General features: G+C 40.3%; 1 protein-coding gene across 1 annotated transcript in view; it reads right to left on the bottom strand.

Moving 5' to 3' along the window:
• The window catches only part of DISC1 (disrupted in schizophrenia 1), a 493,957-nt gene that overhangs the window by 135,477 nt on the left and 338,194 nt on the right, over positions 1-20,286 (bottom strand). The window contains exon 8 of the mRNA XM_006874175.1: positions 1,082-1,142. Coding sequence (XP_006874237.1) covers positions 1,082-1,142 — 61 coding nt within the window. The remainder of the gene's footprint in view (positions 1-1,081; positions 1,143-20,286) is intronic.

Below are 20,286 nucleotides of genomic sequence, written 5' to 3'. Positions count from 1 at the left end.
TGGAGCACAGCTCTATTCTGACACACAAGGGGTCACCATGAGTCAAAATCAGCCTAGCAACAACTGGTACTGGTATTTCCTGAGGAGAAAGAGTTACATCCTGAGAGACTATCTCTTACCTGTATGCCTTCCTCTCTACTACCACCTTCATCATAGTACCTCCACAAATTGGGGGGCTAGGAGTTTCAGTCAGTGGCTTAAAGGACTTGCTTTCCAAGCATTAGAGGTAAATACTGTAGTACTTCCTTATCCTTATCCTACAGAGCAGTGCTCAACAACACAGCCTCTTAGCATCTTTTAGGGAAGAAGGACTATTTAGATAATAGCATTCGTTATCCTATCAGAAAAAAGGCTTAAGGTATAAAGTATTTAAAGTTTTACTTCACTGTTTCCAAAATAGTAGCAAAACAGTCTTCATACAACTAAATGGCTTCCAGGGAAGAAAGCATATATTACATACTAGTACGTGTTTCCTTAATTAGAACCAGAGCTCAGTGGCTGGAATTCATTTTCCTAAGTACACAACCACAAAACCAGAACCATTTTGACATGCTATAGCATCTCTGACATTTCTCAAATCTGAATTCCTAATTGGGTTAAAGGGAGAAGAAAAAAAAAGCAAACAGGAATTTTCATGCTGTTTTTGTTTCAGGATTCAAAACAAAATCTAAGACATGCATTTATTTTATTGTTCTAAAACATGTAGCAGCTGATTCAAAATCACTACGACCCCCTCAGACACTGGAAACAAAGGAAAAACAGATAGACATTTGAATTACAAATTTAACTTTGTACAGAAATTCTTCTTCTATGGACTATGAAAACTATCTGGTGATCTCCCCTTATTCTACTTACTTTTTAAAAGAGAAGCCAGGAGCTGGGAGCTCAGAGAGGTTTGTGTAACACCTGGTCCTTCCTTCCCTCGCTGAATTCAAAGGACTTTCACGTGCGTTTTTCTTGTTAATTTGTTCTTAAAATAGGTAAATCCTTTCTGTTGTTGTTGGCTTAAAGTTAGCCTAAATTCTGTTATAATGGATTCAGATGCCCATCGGAGACTGTAATAAAGAATTAATATCCTTACCTGTGCAGTTTTTCCTCAAGCATTTCCATATACTTCATAGTAGTTTCCTTCACATTTGTTTCTGCGAAAGAAAAATCCAAAGATGATGGAACTACCATCAAACACTGAATAAAACACACTACTAAAAAGTGAATCGAATCTATAGAATTGTGGTCAAATCACTAATAATAATAATATCCTATTATTGGAAATGGAGGCCCTGAATGGTTAATGTACCCTGCTGTTAGATGAAAGTTTGAAGGTTCACATCCAACTAGAAGCAATTCAGAATAAAAACCTGGTGATCGACTTCTGACAAATCAGCCATTGAAAACCCCATGTTCAAAAAAAATATGATTCCAATCTGATGCAATTGAAAGTAACCAGTTCTATCTTTGGGAAACATTTCAGTGCGTTTCAATGTGTGGGAAAGGATTCTGAGTCTTCACGTTTGCATTGAAGAAGTCAGTCTAGAGACTGGAGAGCACCGGAACTTCTGCCATCTCTCTTGATTCTTTCCAAGATACTTCATTTGAAGTCTATCATTGGCTCACAGTATGCTCTGTGGCTTTTCCCTTACCATATGGTCATTACACCATTCATCTGCCAGTTTGTTGAACTTGCAGTGGCTTGTGTGTTGCTGTGGTGATGGAAGCTATGCCACTGGTATTTTAAATACTAGCAGTCACCCATAGTAGATAAGGTTTCAGTGTTGCTTCCAGACTAAGACAGATTAGGAAGAAGGAGAGGTGGATACTTCCAAACAATTAGTATCTGAAAACCTTCTGAACAGCAGCAGGACACTGTCAGCTAAAGCACGGGAAGATGCAGATAGTATTAACAGTAGTAGAACATTGTCAGATGTTGTGCCTGATCATGGGCCATTCAGATTCGAAGACAGTTAAAAGAAGATTGAAGAAGAGCTGCCTCCTCAAAGTAGACCTAACCATATGATGTGAATAGAGCAAAGCTTTCAGGACCTTCATTTGCTGATGGAGCACAGCTAAAAAGGAGAAGAAAGAGCTGCACACAACCATTAATAATCAGAACATGGAATGTACAATGTCTGAATCTAGGAAAATTGGAAGTTGTCAAATATGAAATGGGACACATAAAACAGGCATCTTAGGTATTATTGTGGCTGTTGTTAAGTGCCATTGGTTGGTTCTGATTCATAGCAACCCACTATAGAGTTTCCAAGGAGCGGCTGGTGAGTTTGAACCGCAAGACTTGCCATTCAAACAAAACTTTCAGGCCAGTACCTATCCTATAGCACCACACAAGGACTCCCTCTTAGGAATTAGTGAGCTGAAATGGACTAGTGTTGGCTATTTTTAATCTGACAATCACATGGTTAACTATGGCGGTAAATTGAAGATGAATGGTGTCATATTCATTGGAGAGGAATGACATCTCATTCATTGTCAAAGAGATCATTTCAAGATCTATTTAGACATTTACTGCTGACTGTGATAGGAAAATATGTATACACCTACGAGAAGACTAGCTAATGTCAGTATTCTTCAAAATTTTGCACCAAACACAAATGATGAAATTGAACAATTCGATCAACTTCTTCTGTCTGCAACTGACTATGTAGTCAAGATGTACTGACAATTACTGGAATTTGAAATGTGAAAGTTAGACTCAAAGTAATTAGAAAATGACCTTGGTGATAGAAATGAGCTGGAAACCACATGGCTATTCATTGCAAATGCCTTTTTTTGTTGTTTTTTACACAACATGAAAGGCAACTATACACAATAGTTCATGTGTAAGTTCAGGCTAAAGCTGTAGAATATTAAAACAATTCTATAAGAGCCAAAATATGACCTTAAACACATCCCACCTGAATTTAGAGACCATCTCAAGTTTTGATGCATTAACCACTAATGATCAAAGATCAGAAGAACTGTGGGATGATATCAACAACATTGTACAGAAATAAAGAAAAAGGTTATTAAAAAGACAGGAAAGAAAGAAAAGATGATAGGAATGTCAGGAAACACTCTGAAACTTGCTCTCCATAGTAGAGATAATAAAGCAAATGAGGAAAATGAGAAAGCCAAAGAGTTGCACAGAAAATTTCAAAGGCAACTCAAGAAGAAAAATTAAAGCATTATAATGAAATGTGCAAAGGATTGGAGCTAGAAAACCAAAAGGGAAGGAAGCACTTAGCATTTCTCAAGCTGAAACAACTGAAGAAAAAATATAAACCTCGATTTGAAATACTGAAAGATTCTTTGGTCAAAATATTGAATTAAGCAGAAATCATCAAAAGATTAAAGGAATACACAGAGTCACAGTACCAAAAAGAAATAATCGATGTTCAACCATTTCAAGAGGTAGCATACAACAACAACACAAAAAAAACCAAACATAATGGCAGCAATTAATCCATACCTATCGATAATTACACTGAATATAAATGGATTAAATGCACCAGTTAAGAGATGGAGGGTGGCAGAATGGATAAGAAAACAAGATCTTTCAATATGTTGTCTGCAAGAGACACATCTTACACAGAGAGACAAAAACAGATTAAAAGTCAAGGGATGGAAAAAAATATACCAAGCTAATTGCAATTAAAAATGAACAGGAGTGGCAGTACTAATCTCTGATAAAATAAACTTTAAGGCAAAACCCAGCATAATGATAAAGATGGACATTATCTCATGATTAAAGGGACAATTGAACAAGATGACATAGTCATAATAAATATCTATGCTCCCAATGAAAGAGCTCCAAAATATCTAAAACAAACTCTAATAGATTTGAAGAAAGAAATAGATGAATCTACAATAATAGTAGGTGATTTTAATACACAGCTTTCAAAAATGGATAGAACAACCAGAAAGAAACTTGACAAAGACATAGAGGAACTAAACAACACAATCAGCCAACTTGACCTCATAGATGTGTACAGAGCATTCAACCCAACAGCAGCACAATACACATTCTTTTCCAGTGCCCATGGAACATTCTCCAGAATAGACCATGTTTTAGGCCACAAAACAAATCTGCATAAATTTACAAATATCAAAATAGTACAAAGCATCTTCTCAGATCACAATGCTATCAAATTAGCAATCAACAATAGGAAGACCAAGGAAATCAAGTCATATACATGGAAACTGAATAACACCCTGCTGAAAAGCTACTGGGTAGCAGAAGAAATTAAACGTGAATTCACAAAGTTCCTAGAAACAAATGAGAATGAAAACACAACATACTAAAATCTTTGGGACATGGAGAAAGTGGTGCTGAGAGGAAAATTTATTGCAATAAATGCACACATCCAAAAAGAAGAAAGAACCAAAATTAACACATTAACACAGCATCTACAATAATTAGAAACAGGCCAACAGAGGGAACCTACAGCCACCAAAAGAAAAGAAATGATAAAGATTAGAGCAGAAATAAATGAGATAGAAAATAGAAAAACTATAGACACAAACAACAGGACAAGAAGCTGGTTCTTTGAAAGGACTAACAAAATTGACAGACCATTGGCAAACCTAACAAAAGAAAAGAGGGAGAAGACACAAATAACATACATTAGAAACCACATTGGCGATGTCGCAATGGAACCAAAGGAAATCAAAAGGATAATAAAAGAATACTATGAAGAGTTCTACTCCAACAAATTTGAAAACTTAGAAGAGATGGATACATTTTTAGAAAAACACGACTTTCCTAAACTTATACAGAGTGAAGTAGAAAACCTGAATAGACCCATAACAAAAGAAGAAATTGATCAGGTCATCAAAAAAAAAGATGATCAGGTCATCTTTTGATTCCCAATCAAAAGAAGTGCAGGCTTTACTGATGAGGTCTACCAAACTTTCAGGGAAGAGCTGTCACCAATTCTACTTAATAGGTAGCATATGATCAAGAACTGATGGTACTGATGGAAGAAGTTCAAGGTGCACTGGCGAAAAACAAAGTTCAAGGAACTGAAGGAATACAAATTGAAATATTTAAATAAACTGATGCAGCACTGGAGGCACTCACTCACCTGTGTCAAGCAATTTGGTAGACAACTTACCTGACCAAGTGATTGAAATAGAACCATATTTGTGTCCACTCCAAAGATAGCTAGCCAAAGGAATGCAGATATCATCAAACGATATTAATAATATCACATGTAAGTGAATTTTGGTGAAAATAATTTTTACATGGCTGCAACAGTACATCAAGCTGTTAGAAATTTTAGCTGGATTCCAGAGAGGATGTGGAATTATTTGCAGACATAAGATGGATCTTGGTTGAAAGCAGAGAATACAAGACGATGCTTGTTGCTCTTAGCCAGTTTACCAGCATGACGTCCTTCTCTAGAGGCTGGTATCTCCTGATCACATGTCTGAAATATGAGATATGAAGTCTGGCCATCCTGGCTCTCAAGGAACACCCTGGCCGTACTTCTTCCAACGATGATTTGTCTTTTCTTCTGGTACTTTCAATATTCTTCTTCAACACCACAACTCAAACGCATCAGTTCTTCTATGGTCTTCCATATTTACAGTCCAACTTTCATATACATATGAGGTTACTGAAAATACCATGGTTTGGGTCGTGTGCACCTTATTTCTCAAACTGTCATCTTTGCTTTTGAATACAATATTTCTAGTCCAACATGCCTTTCCCCAGCCTTGTCACTCCCCATCGAGTGCTAGAGTATATGTCCCACCTCTGAATCTGGATAGGCTGTGAGTGCCCCAACCAGATCAGTATGGTGGAAGGGGTGCTATATAAGTTCTAAGGCAGCAATACAGCTTTAAACTTTTTCTCTTTGGGACCCCATCCTTCAGGCTTTGAGGGACCCTAAGCTACATGACAGGCCAGATGTCAGGATTCTAGCAACAGCCCAGCCAGTATCAACTGCCAGACATAAATAATCCAGATGTCTACTATAATGACAATCCTGTTTGAAATTGAATGCTAAATACTTGATTCCTGACAACATCTATAGCTCTAGTTAGATATGTGTTGGTTTTGTCCAAAAACCTGAAAGTTTATGTGTTTTTCTGTTTGCTTGCAGGCTGCCATTCGAAGAGGATGTAGTGTTTGATATCTTACGGCATGTGGATCCGCAGCCTACCTCCCAGTCAAGTAGTCTAAAGGTACTTTGAACAGATTCACTAGATTCACTAGTACATAGACTAGGTCCACAACTAGAGAGGTTTTAAACGTATGTCCAGAGACATGAGGCACTGAGAAAAAAGTTGCCCTCGTAAGGGTTTTCTCATCTTCCCCTCCTCCCTTCCCTCCTCTGTCTTTCTTTCCCTACCACCTTTGTTCCCATTGAGCAGGAGCTTATGAAGAAGGAGATGGTGTGGCAGATCCAGGAGTCCAGGAGGGAGGGCATGTCAGAAAGGAGGCTCCCGGGCCGAAATGCCCAAGAAAACAAAGAAGGCTGGAGGACTCAGGGGTCTGCGGATGGGGAAAAAGCAGAAATATTTCTTTTTTGCCCCATTTGCTAAGGAAATCTGGTATCCTGATTTAAGCTATGATATCAGAATGGAATTCATATAGTTTATGACTCTAATTTATGTTAAATGCTATCAAAGCAATTAGCAGAAGGGAGGGCACAAACACCAATCAATGTTACAAGGATTTAATATGGACCCTGCTTCATGCAAGGTACCCCGACAGGACTCCTGGCGTGGTGCTATAGGATCAGCACTGGACTGTGAACCACAGGTCAGCAGTTAAAACCCACCAGGTGCTCCTCGGAAATCCTATACAGAATCCCTATGAGTCAGAACTGAGGAGATGTCACTAACAACAACATTTAAATATGAAAAGAAACGTGACTTCAAGGAACACAGCTGTAGGAGCAGAACATTTCACACTGGAGCATGCAGCAACATTTCTCAAAAGTGAATTCATAACCAATAATCCCAAACCCCATGAAGCAGATCGAAAAAAGCCCCGAGCCATCCAGCAATATCCTTTTCAGCATAAACACCAAAGGGAGGAGACTGTCAAGTGAAAGCTGGTCCAATTAGATTTCACTGTATTGTATCCTTTGTATGCATAATGAAAGGACAGCAGTGTGAGTCACGATAACAGTACAGGAAATGAATGACACCCAGGCCAGCTTGCTATCAGATTCAACCAAGCAATTCAGAGCAACTTCAGACCCACTACCCTCCATTAATTACAAGGGCATCATTGGATCTGTGCAATATGAGCTCATATTTTAAAATGGAGGCCAGAGGGACCTTATTAGCTTAGCATTAACTGTAAAATTTTGCCAAACACTAGTTATTGCACTGAAGTTTTCTAAAGGAGAATATTTTTCAAAGTAGCAAGATTTTTAAAGTACCAAGTGGGGCCTGGCCTATTTCTACAAAACCAAGTTTTCAGACTGCAAAGGCCAATATTTAAGCATCAATTTTAACCCAAATCAAATTTCATTAGTAAAATTTTCCAGAAGGAAGATATGAAAGGTCAAGAAGAAATGTTAGAAATCTGAAAATTTTTTGATTATTGAAGGTTCAAATTAACAAAAGGACCTCTGTTCACTTGGGTAATTAAATCAGTCGTGAAGATGAACGTTAGCCAATGAACAGTCCTAACAAAGACCCAGAGAAGTCAGCACCACAGAAAAAGTAAAGGATGGAATGAGATTGTGTAGGGGCCTGAGAGCTGGCAGAACTCTCTACATGAAAACTTGTTGCCTAGTCCGTTCTAATTCAGAAACCAGAACAGGGTTTCCAAGGAGCGACTGGTGGGTTTGAACCATCGACCTTGTGATTCAAACTAACTTTGCAGTCCAGGGCTTATCCTACAGTGCTACACCAGGACTCTACATGAAGTTTTAAATAAGTCAGATTTTACACAAACAAGATGAAACCAACCTCATGGGACAATTTCTGATTTTACTAGGATACGATTTTCCCTGGGCCGAGTCAATCCCCAATGTATGGTAACCTCCTGCCCAATGAAACAAAATGCTACTTGCTCCTACATCTTCTCTATCATCAGCTGTGATCCACAGGGTGTTCACTGGCTGATTTTCAGAGGTACATTATCAGGCCTTCCTTCCTCATCTGTCTTAGTATAGCAGCTCCCTGAAACCCGGTCAGCATCACACCAACATGCATACTTCCAATAGCAGACAAGTGGCGGTTACATAGGAGGCGCACTGGCTAGGAATCAAACCCAGGTCTTCTGTGTGAAAGGTGAACATTCTAACCTGGGAAGTCTCTGGTGCATTTAGTTAGCTATGGAATAAATACACCAAGATCACAGTAGCAACTGCTTAAATTCATATTAGCAGAACATCTTTCAGTATTTTGTTGTGAATTCTTCCTCTTTTTCTTTCATGTTGATAAAATATTTGCAGAGGGGAAAAATATATGTCAGATATGAGTCCTACAGAATTAATGGATTATCATTTGAGGTTGTATCTAACCCTCATTCATACATTTATCTAATGTGTCTTACAATCATACCAGGACCGGTGGGTAGACTTGCAGGGTATACCCTTTGGTTGATTGATGATGCATGGAGGGGATTGCAACCATGGCAATGAAATGATATATGATAGGATGAATGTAAAACTAATGTTCTCCCATGTAAACTATCACATAATTCACAATATTTTTTTTTTTTTAAATCACACCAGGAACCATCTGTATGAGACCTAGAAGTCAACATTTACTCTAAATCAAAAGATGAGAAAATAAAGAGGCAGGAAAACTAGAGCACTGGGTATTGAACAACCAAGACACAGTTAAAGAGTAGTTGACACATTGTGAAAACTGTTACCAATACCATTGAAAAATTTGTGTGGAAATTACCAAATGGGAACCTAACTTGTTGTGTAAACTTTCACCATAGCACAATAAAATGTTATTTTTTAAAAAAAAGGTCTAACAGGTGTGAGGTTTTGTTCCAGGCACAGGCCAAAAAGATGAACAAAATCGTGCCCTGTGATTTGAGAAGACCAGGACAAGGGAAAGACTCACACAACAGATGATTAACACAAGCAATGCATAGGGTCAGAGGTTTAAAGCAGCAGCCATACGATGGCACTGTGGAGGGAAACTTGGTCCTACTTTGAGGGACGTAAAAAACACAACTCCTACAGGAAGTGCCTGGAGAACCATCTGAAAGGTTTTGCACAGCTAGCTAAAGTAAGAGGAGGCTTGGACGATCTTTGACAGCAGTTTCACATCATAAGATTTGTTTTTGAGAACATCAGGCATTTAATGTCATATCATTTTACCTTCCCAATAATATCCAATCATTTTCCGCTAAGTTTGCATTAAAATCACCTTATGTAGTACATGATCCCACATCAAATAGAGCACAGCTAGAGAAATCGACTAATCAAAAAACACAACGCAAACAAAACAAAAAACTTTTTATTTAAAGTATATTATTGTTAGTCTCAGCATGGCACTGTGGGTTATTGCGCTGGACTACAAAGATAGTTTGAACGATAGGGTAGGTGGTTCAAGCTCACCAGCCACTCCTCAGAAACCCTATACAGGGGTTGCGGGTCGGAACCAACTCAACAGCACTTTAACAACAACATTGCTAATATGGAGTCCTGATGTGGCACTGTGGGTTAATGTGCTGGATCACAAGGTCATTTGAACAGCAAGGTCAGTGGTTCAAGCTCACTAGCCAGTCCTCAGAAATCCTATACAGGGTCCTTATGAGTTCGAACTGATTTGATGGCATTAACAACAACAACAACAACAAATTGCTAATATATCAATAAATATTTTTCTAAAAATACATTAAAATTTATTCCAAAAATAAAAGAAACAAAAAGTAATAAGACACACACAAGGCTGAAATCACTACAAGCCACAATGTCAAGTAGATGAAGACATTGACTTACTCTTCCAAATAGTCTCCTTTTGGTGATATAATTGAAAAATACTGTGTTATGGTAACTTTAGTGTAAACCAATTGGCTACAAACCAAAGGTTAGAGGCTCAAGTTCATCCAAAGGCTAGCAATCTATTTCTGAAAAACCAGCAAGCAAAAATCCTCTGGAGTACACAGTTCTACTCTGACATGCAACAAACTACCATGATTCAGAGTCAGCTCCATGGTAACTGATTGTTGCTGTGAAGTGCCGTCGAGTCGATTCTGACCCATAGCAACCCCGTATAGGGTTGCAGAGGAGCAGCTGGTGAGCTTGAATGGTCGACCTTGCAGTTCAAGTGGCTTTGCAGTCTGGCGCATTAACCCACAGAGCCACACCAAGACTCCATGGTAACTGGTACCAGTACTGAAATAGTAACTTCATGCTACTAGAGACATTATCCAGAGAACAGGGAGCAAGAGTCTTTTTCTGGAACTTAACATGATTCAGTTATTTGTTTAACAACTAAAGCCAATTTATCCAAACTATGTTTTAACCTCTGTGTCCACAGTTTGATCCCAGTGATGGTATGCAGCCGGGACTGCCCTCAGCTGCTGAGGAGGCTCCTTGAGAGTCGGAATGTGATAAATTTCACAGACTAGTTATCTTGACATGCTTGTCAGTGGAAACAGCTCTTCTTTAGATAGGAAGGATAGTTGCCAGGGAGAAGGGGTGGAGAAATGAGTAAGTGCAATCAGTTTTTAAAACATTTACTAACAGTGAATACTTGTGCTACCTTCTAAAAGACAAAGCCTAAGTTCCAATTTCACCTGCTGTAATTGTCACGATTTAATTGATATCAATCACCTGACACAGTAATTGTCACTTTCCCAGAGTTCTGGTGTGGCACTGTAGGCTAATGAGTTGCACTGCTGAGTCATTTGAACCACAAGGTCAGTGGTTCAAACTCACCAACTGCTCCTTGGAAACCCTATACAAGGTCACTATGGGTCGGAAATGACTTGACAGTACTTAACAACAAGGTAACACTTGCTCCTACATGCAATCTGGTGATGCCCTTGAAGCACACAGCCTAATGCCCAAAACCAAAACCTACTGCCGTCAAGTTGAATTCTGATTTATAGGGACCCCCCAACAGGGCAGAGGTGCCTAGTCAGTCTAAGGCTATAAATCTTTAAGGACGTGGCATGGTACAATTTTCTCCTGACAAGTGACAGGTGGGTTCAGAATAAGGGGTTCAAGCAGGTTTAAACTTCTTCAATCATGGCCGATAAAGCAAAACCAGCCATAGTGTTAAAACTTAGGTGATCTTGAATGGTAACTGAAGTGGGAAAAATTACAGGTCAAAGCCCAGGTGACAGATTCTTAGAAGACACGTAGGGAACCTTTTTAGGAACCTGGAGCACGGCATTAGATGATGCCAGGACTGTGAAAAGGGAAACACGTTTGGCCAGCCACCATCTGTGAGATGGGCACTGTTGTTTTAAGTGAAACCCGTCTAGAGATTTGGTTGCTATGTATTGTGTACCATATCCTTATTTTCCAAAAGGAAGAGTAAGTCTCTATCAGAACTCTGGCCCACATTTTTTCGTATTCCAATTAGTGTTCTGATTTGCCCACATTTTAAAAACTCAGGTCATTCCAGCATCACTTTGTTGGCCAGGAATGAACCAGGCTAACTGGTTTGTTGTTAAGTGCCGTTGAGTAGATTTAGACCCACAGTGACCCTGTATAGGATTTCAGAGGAGCAGCTATGACCTTGAACTGTGGACCTTGCAATTCAAACGGCTTTGCAGTCTAGTGCATTAACCCACCACGTCACACCAGGATTGCAAAAAACTTCATTTCACCTAACATGTTGTTATTGTAGTTAAGTGCTGTCAAGTCGGTTCTGACTCATAGCAACCCTGTATAGGGTTTCCGAGGAGTGGCTAGGGAGTTTGAACCGCAGACCTTGCAGTTCAAACCGACCTTGAAGTCAGTTCATGAACCTACAGTGCCACACCAGTACTCTGATTTAAAGCCCTGGTTTAAGGCTCTGGTTTTAACCACCAACCTTTTGGTTAGCAGATGAGCACTTAACCAGTGTGTCACCATGGCTCCGTGTATAGCCCGATAGGTCATCATGGTGCTGTACAATAAAGCACTGGATTGCAAGGTAGACCTGAACTGCAAAGTGGGTGATTCAATTCCACCATTCACTCATCAGAAACCCTATGCAGGGTCGCTTTGAGTTGGAACCTACTCAACAGCACTCAACAACAGCATCACTCAATGACATGGAAGAAAGCATGGCAGCATAAAATGGGAAGTAGCTTAGTAAAGAGTCAACACTCACGGTTCCAAGCACCAAGCAGCTTCCTAACGCAGTCCATGCCCATGCCCTCACCAAATATTTTTACTAAATGAAAAAGCATGAGAGCATTCCCAGCTCTCTTGGCTATCAGCAGTAGGCTTTCTTAGCTTTCCTGCTTTCCAACGCACAACACTGAGAGAGGTATGGTCCGGAGATTAACCTACAACATTACTTAAAATACCTATTCATTTGCCTTGCTTACTAGTGCACATGTGTGAACTTAAGACCTTTGGTTCAATTCTTTCTGCTCTGACTGCCCTCAAACAAACACATGCAAGCGTGCACTTTACTTCTTTTCTTTAGTCTTTTTGAGAGACAGAACAATGAATGGAATTTGGGATATCGTTTTTTAAATGGAGTACTAGTTTCTTAGACAATGTATGGCTAAGGCAAAAAAAAAAAAAAAGAAACCCACAAAATCCTGCATCTATGGATCCATATTTGATCTTCTTAAACTAAAGCGAGGGAACTGACACCAGGTGCCAGGCACAACGTTTGTGTGTGTGCTATCTCAGTTCAGTCTTATGAGAACTTCCCAAGTCCCTCATAAATATAACTGAGGCTGAGGGCAGTTCAGTCAAGAAGCAAATTAAAAATTCAGACCAGGTTCAGTTGGTTGGTTTGTTTGTTTTTAAGGTGTTTATTGTGGATTGAGTGAAAGTTTACAGGGCAGATCATCAGTTTTACATTCAAGAAATCATACACCTTGTTTCATTACAATGATTATAATCCCCTCCATGTGCCTGGTGTGGTGCTGTGGGTTAATGCACTAGACTGCAAGGTTGGTTGGAACTGCAAGGTTGGCAGTTCAAGCTCACCAGTCACTCCTCGGAAACCCTATTACAGGGTCGCTATGAGTAGGAATTGACTTGACGGCACTTAACAACAACAATGTATCATCAGAGTTAACAGTATTTCTCGCTATTCATTGTAACTCGTTTTTTTTTACAGAACAATTGATACCACCAAAGGGCACATTCTGCAAGCCTGCCTTCTGGCCCAGGTTCAGTTATATACCAAGTTTTCAGATACACGATGCTGCCTAATTTAGTATTATTATTTTGTCTTTTAGTATAGGTACCTTTTCTTAAGCTTTTATAATAATGGTCTTATTCAATAACTGCCTAATTTTTATTAAACATAATTTGTGATTTCCACTGAAGGAATTCTCTATTTCAAAGAAGAGTTTACTGTTGTCCTCAAAGAAGAGGTTCACGTAGGTACCTGTTAACTGTGAAACGGGAATCTCCGCTTCAGACAAAAGCATGGGTCTGATAGTTTATCTGGAGTTGTTGTTGTTGTTGTTAAGTGCCGTCAAGTTGGTTCTGACCCATAGTAACCCTAGGGAGTGACTGATTAGCTTGAACCACTGACCATGTGGTTCAAACAGACTTTGCAATCCAGCACATTCACCCACAGTGCCACACCAGAATTCCATGTCTGGGGTGTCGCTAGGGGAAGGAGATGCTGGGCCAATCTACTGGTGAACCCACAATATGTTCAAGAACAAGAAATGCTGCTATACTGTGCTACCCAAGTCCCCACTGTGTGTTGCTTTGCACATGGAGTGTACCATCCTGGAGTCTCGCTGTGGAGTTAGTTCCAGATTGTGGCAATTCCGTGTGTGTCAGAATGGAGCTGTACTCTGTAGGGTTTTCAATGGCTGATGAGGGGGGGGGGGGTAGTAGATTGCCAGATCTTTCTTTGAAGGCACTTCAAAGCACCAGCTTTTCTAATCTTCAGTTTCATTTGCCATGTCCACTGACTCCATGGGAGAAGATTTGCTCTCTAACACCCAGGCCCTTTTACTGAAAAGAAACCTTTTGTCTTCTGGCATGTTGATCCTCTAGCTCTGGATGCTCAGTGCATGATCACAGAAGCACCATCTTCTTCTAGAGGGCCCAGGGACAAATACATCATCAGAAAAAGGGTTATTTATGCTAGATAGCAGGGACTGGGGCAGGCCCTAGGGAAGCAACAATGAGGAACATAGTGTTTATATATCAGGTAGGAACTGAGATATAAACACATTCACATGAGGAAACAGAAATCAGAACAGATACTGAGGCTGCAAAGAGACTGGGGTAATCAAAGTCTGGATGACTAGAGAATGAAAGAGAGACAGAAATGGACCCAGCCTTAGGTAAAGAAGAGGGGCCACAAGATGAGAAGGAAATGAGTAAGCCCATACATTTCAGTTTCTAAGACAAAGTATAAGGCTGAGGAGAGAAGGCATTGTGAAAGGATATTTCAAAAATCCAATTTTAAATAAGATAGTCTTCAAAAATGGTCCCTTTTGCTCATCATTGTGTCCAGGGTCATTTGGTGGGCGGCTAGACAAAGGAAATAGATATTCATGAGGACTACACAAACTTTCTCAAACTCTCACAAGCTGTGACCAAAATTCTTCCTTTATCCTTTCCCCTAAATCACGGTCAGAGTCTACACATTACAACATGATACTCCCACCTGAGGTGAAGGTTAGGTTTGAACTGCAGAAGTGGAACAAGACAACGTGGACTTTGAGTCCATCTGAGGCTCTGACAGGAGGGGGTGACATTCCCACGCACTAGATGTTGCTTCCTTCCCAGTCACTAGACTAGCAGACTCACCAGAGTGGCCCAGCTCCTTGCCACATTTACAAGTCAACAGAGGTGAATGGACCTGGAGTGTTTAGAAGACATCCCTGAGAAGACATAGGGAAATATCTATAAGCATCAATTTTAAGCCATGCTGTGATGCGGACTAGACCGGTAAATTTTCTGCTTGCATTGTGGGAACACTCTAACTACAATTTTCTTACTGACCTACTTTTTTTTTTCCTAGTCTTTCACAGAAATGAGTCATGAAGCTAAATTGGCCACAATGAAGCAAAGAGCAAGATAAAAATCAATGTTCCATTTGGGGACAATTTCACAAGGGTACAGTTTTTAATTGGCTATAAGGTTCTTTTCACCACCAGTGACATGCCTCCTTTACCACACACACACACACACATACACACTCACACTTACAACAGACGTACATGCACATACACACACATACTTGCAACACAACATCACATATTCTCACACATGCCAACACACACTCTCAAACACACTCATACCACAAACACACACACAAAGGGGTAAGTAAAAAAAATCTTGCTACTAGGGTTCCAATTAATATATTCATTGGTTTATCTAAATAAAATGTGTCTGAACAAGTCTTTGTGATTAGTGGATGCCTGCAGACAAGTTCTCTTAGTCATCTATTTGTCTTAGTCTCAACGTTGTTGTTGTTAAGTGCCATCAAGTCCCATTGAGTGCCACTGAGTCTTACTCTTAGTGACCTTGTGTGGCATTACCAAGGAGCAGACATTCAGTGCTTATCCTACAGCATCACACCAGGAATTTTTAGTCTCACTGTTGTTGTTGTTGTTGTTAAGTGCTGTTAAGTCCGTTCTGACTCATAGTGAGCCTGTATAGTATCTGGGGAGTGACTGGTGAGTTTGAACCATTAACTTTAGAGTTCAAACTGGCCTTGTGGTTGAGTGGGCCATTCGAAACAGTGGATCCCAAAGGGCTAGAGCTGAGAATGAAGCATCCAGCTGATATGAAGTGAGGGGAGACAAACAAGAATGCCCAAATTTTCAGATAGTACCTATTTGACCTGGCCTCTATGGCTTGGTGATCAGAACTTGACTAGTGGAAGATTTAAAAACATGATAAAGGAAACAAGTGTAAATTGCTACAATTTGATGAACTTGTCCTATACTTATGGATGCAGTAGCTCAAAACATCAACTGAGAGGGAAGGAGTCTTCACATCAAATATCAACCCTATCCCCTTTGTATACAGGGTTGATGTTGTTGTTGTTGTTGTGAAGTGCCGTCGAGTCGGTTCCGACCCATAGCGACCCTGAACAGGGTTTTCAAGGGTGTAAATCTTTACGGGAGTAGAAAGCCTCATCTTTCTCCCGCGGAGCGGCTGGTAGTTTCGAACTGCTGACCTTAGGGTTCGCAGCCAGATTCGTAACCACTACGCTACCAGAGCTCCTTAGGGAGGACAATTTAGACACTGGCTACCTTAAAATGAGGAGGCAATAAAGGCATGAAGTGATTGGCTTACAAGGTTTCAAGAGGGAGTTTAGTTTCAGAGTGTGCAGGGGAAGGTAGAGTCTCCACTGATAGTTTTCATCTTGTCTAGTTAGGTCTGGTGAAAAGAGATGGGGATAAGATTCTTATGATTCAATAGGGAGTAACTGTTACCATGACTAATTGCAATCGTCACAACTGTAAAGGTAGAAGTTTTGTAACAAAAAGGGGGAGTAGTTAATCTTACAGTCCAGGAACAGAGGACCCTAGGATCATCAAGGGAGAAGAGCATGAGCAGAATGTGGGATCTTATCCAGAGAAGCAGTGATACCAGAGATGGAGGCAGAGATGAAGACATGGAGAGATAGAGCAGCTGAGAACTCTAGACTTATGGAAAGAGAAAAGCTGTGTGCTGGAGGCCTGGAGGCAGGCTTACAGAATGCGCCCTTTGGCTGTTTAAATTGTTATACATTCCTGAATGTTTTGGTGTACATCCTACCCTCACCCCACCCCACCCCCAAAAAATAGAGGGAATAGAGGCAAATACTGTTGAATGATGATGCACAGAGGAGACTGTAATCATTACAATGAATACAATGAGTGTAAAACTGATGTTCTCCTATGTAAACTATCACTCAGTTCACAATTAAAAACGTTAAAAAAAAAATGCTGAAAGAGATTAAAGAATACTTAAATAAATGGAAAGATTCCCCACGTGAGTTCATGGTGATAATGTTTCCTCTCTTTGGAATGGACACCGATATGGAACTCTTCCAATCAGCTGACCACGTCGTGCTCTTTCAATTTTCTTGGTATAGATTAGTGAGTGCTTCCAGGAGCTCTGGTAGCGTAGTGGTTACGAATCGGGCTGCGAACCTTAAGGTCAGCAGTTCGAAACTACCAGCCGCTCCGCGGGAGATAGATGAGGCTTTCTACTCCCGTAAAGATTTACACCCTTGGAAACCCTGTACAGGGTCGCTATGGGTCGGACCCGATTCGATGGCACTTAACAACAACAACAACAACAACCAGGGTTCCATCAGTTTGTTGAAAGATTTCAATGGCTAGTTCATCAATTCCTGGTGTCTTTTTTTTTCATCAGTGCCTTCAGCACATTGGACTTCTTCCTTCAATACCACTGAAGTTTTTCTTCTTTTTTTTGTGTTTGGAATAGTACTTTTTTTTTTTAAGGTCTACAGGACTGTAAGGCTGGGATTGGCTCATTTTGCCATCCAGCTAGGTTTTTTTTGGGAGAGGATCTACACAAAACCACTCAGGAATATAATCACTTAAACAATCACAAAGAGTACATTCTACAAGCCTGCCTCCTGGCTTCCAGCACACAACCTTTCTCTTTCCATGAGTGTAGAGTACTCAGCTGCTCTCTCTCTCTCCATGTCCTCATCTCTGCCTCCACCTCTGAAAACCATTGGTTCTTGATCATACATTACCTCTTGAAATATTTGAACACTGATCAATTCCTTTTGGTACAGTGATTGTGTATTTCTTCCATCTTCTTTTGATGCTTTCTGCATCATTCACTATTTTGCCCAAAGAACCCATTAGTATTCCAAGGCTGCTTACGTACAACCACACATCACATGGGTTTTGGTTTCTTGGTTTGGAGGTTTAAAGTCATAGTTTCATAGAACATGCTGCTGTTGTTAAGCTATTGAGTCAGTTCTGACTCATAATAACCACATATAGGGTTTTTAAGGAGTGGCTGTTGAGTTTGAACTGCCAACCTCATGTTTGTCCAACAGTGCTATACCAGGACTTAATAACAGGTTTCTAGAGCTTCTGTCCTACCTCCTAGTTTGTTGCGTAGAGCTCGGGGTCTTAAAAGCTTACAAGAAGCCATCCAAGACACAACAAATGGTCTCTATTCACCTAGAATAACAGAGGAAGGAGAGTCGAGAATAGCAAAAGACTATGGAATATGTAGCTAATTGCCTCCATGAACAACTGCCACCTTTGCCATGAGACCAGAAGAACTGGATGACCACCAGCTACTTAGTAAAATTTTGATCAAAGATTCCATTGAAGAATCCTGATCATCCTAATCAAAGTGGGGGAAATGCAAAACAGATTTCCAAATTCTCATGGGTTCTGGACTTACTGGAGCCGTGGAAGCTGGATGAAGCCCTAAAATGATTGTCTCGAGAATGTCTTTAAACCTTAAATGTTGTTGTTGTTGTTAAGTGCCGTCGAGTCGGTTCCGACCCATAGCGACCCTGTACAGGGTTTCCGAGCGTGTAAATCTTTACGGGAGTAGAAAGCCTCATCTATCTCCCGCGGAGCGGCTGGTAGTTTCGAACCACTGACCTTAAAGTTCGCAGCCCGATTCGTAACCACTACGCTACCAGAGCTCCATTAAACCTTAAATATAAGTCTTAAAACTGAACAACAGTTTAGCTTAGCTAGTACAAAAGGTCCGCCTTAAGCATTGTGTTCTCTTAAAAACAATCTATATGATCAAACTGACAACAGCAACTCAAAAGGATTAAACCAGAACCTTAAGGGCAATGCACTTATGTTAATGGGGAGGAATAGCCCAGAAAAAGAGGGTAGAATGGTTGCACAATCAAAGAATATAATCACTGCCACTGAATTGTATATGCTGTTGTTGTTGTTCAGTGCCAACAAGTCAGTTCCAACTTATAGTGACCCTGTATAGGACTTCCAAGGAGTGGCTGGTGAGTTTGAACCAATGACCTTATGGCTTAAACTGACCTTGTGGTCCAGTGCTTTATCCTACAATGCCACTTGTATATGGAGGAACTGGTTAATTTGGTATATGTTTTGCTGTGTATATTTCAACAACAAAATAAATACAATTTAAATAAGAAATTGGTTGTTAGTGATCTAGAACCACCATCATTTCCTCCCTCAGCCACGCACATTCAGAAATACCTCTTTCACATGGTTTTCTACTAGGTGGCTGTGCATCCCACCCCCTTGAAACATCTGAGGCTGGGTTTTCCCTCTGTCACAGGCCCCTCCTGTCTGAAGTGACCTCCCTACAGTTCACTGCCAACAGCAATCTGAATATCTAAGGTGCTATCGGTCCAGCCACACAAGGACCAGCTTGCAGAGTTGTGTACAAGGGGACAAAGTCTCCATGGTGTCACTTGGGCTGGGAGCCAGAACCTTCTCAGTAAAACTTTCATAAGCCTGGGTTTTAAATAATTAGCCTGATTCTCCTCCTGTTAACCGAAGTGAAACCTCTGTGTGCAGAGGGGCAAAGGACTGAGCCTCCTTCTGCTAAATCCATTAAGATCGATGGCCTGACATCTGGGAGCACTAAATGCCTCCTGAAAATCTACCCTGCATTCCTCATGGTTTCCTGCTCCTTGTTTTAAGTATTTAAGACACATTAGGCATGACACTAGAATGGCTAATAAGTTAATGTTCTGGATACGAAGGAGGAGGTGCATGTAAAATTATTGGCTTAAGATGATCCCAATGAAACCATTTCTTCTAACAAGATCATAAAACACCCTTTTCCAGGAAGTCATATGTACCCGGCTTAACTCTATAATAAAGTGGGGATACAGCCTTAATGGAAGACAGAATCTGTTAGACTGCAGATTAAAGGGTAATTTTCATCTCACATTACCGTGTGTTTGAGGAATTGTAGTACTTATCTTTTTTTTTTTTTTTTTTTTTGCCGATACTCTTTTCTGTCACTGGACTCAGATAAGTGAGCAGTTTCTCCTTATCACAGGAACACATTATAAATATGTGAGCTGAATGGTAACACTTTTGAGCAAAAGAAAAAGGGAAAATATAAACCTTAATCTATATTATTGGAGTCCTGGTGTGGTCCTAAACTTCAAAGTCAGTTTGATCCGCAAGGTCCCAGCTGCTCCTCAGAAACCGTATACAGGGCTGCTATGTGTCGGAACCAACTTTACGACACTTAACCCCACCAACAATCT

Source organism: Chrysochloris asiatica, unplaced genomic scaffold (assembly GCF_000296735.1).
Source record: "Chrysochloris asiatica unplaced genomic scaffold, ChrAsi1.0 scaffold00265, whole genome shotgun sequence".
Lineage (NCBI taxonomy): Eukaryota > Metazoa > Chordata > Mammalia > Afrosoricida > Chrysochloridae > Chrysochloris > Chrysochloris asiatica.
Note: the sequence above shows the minus strand (reverse complement) of the source record. Positions and strands in the feature narration are given on the sequence as shown.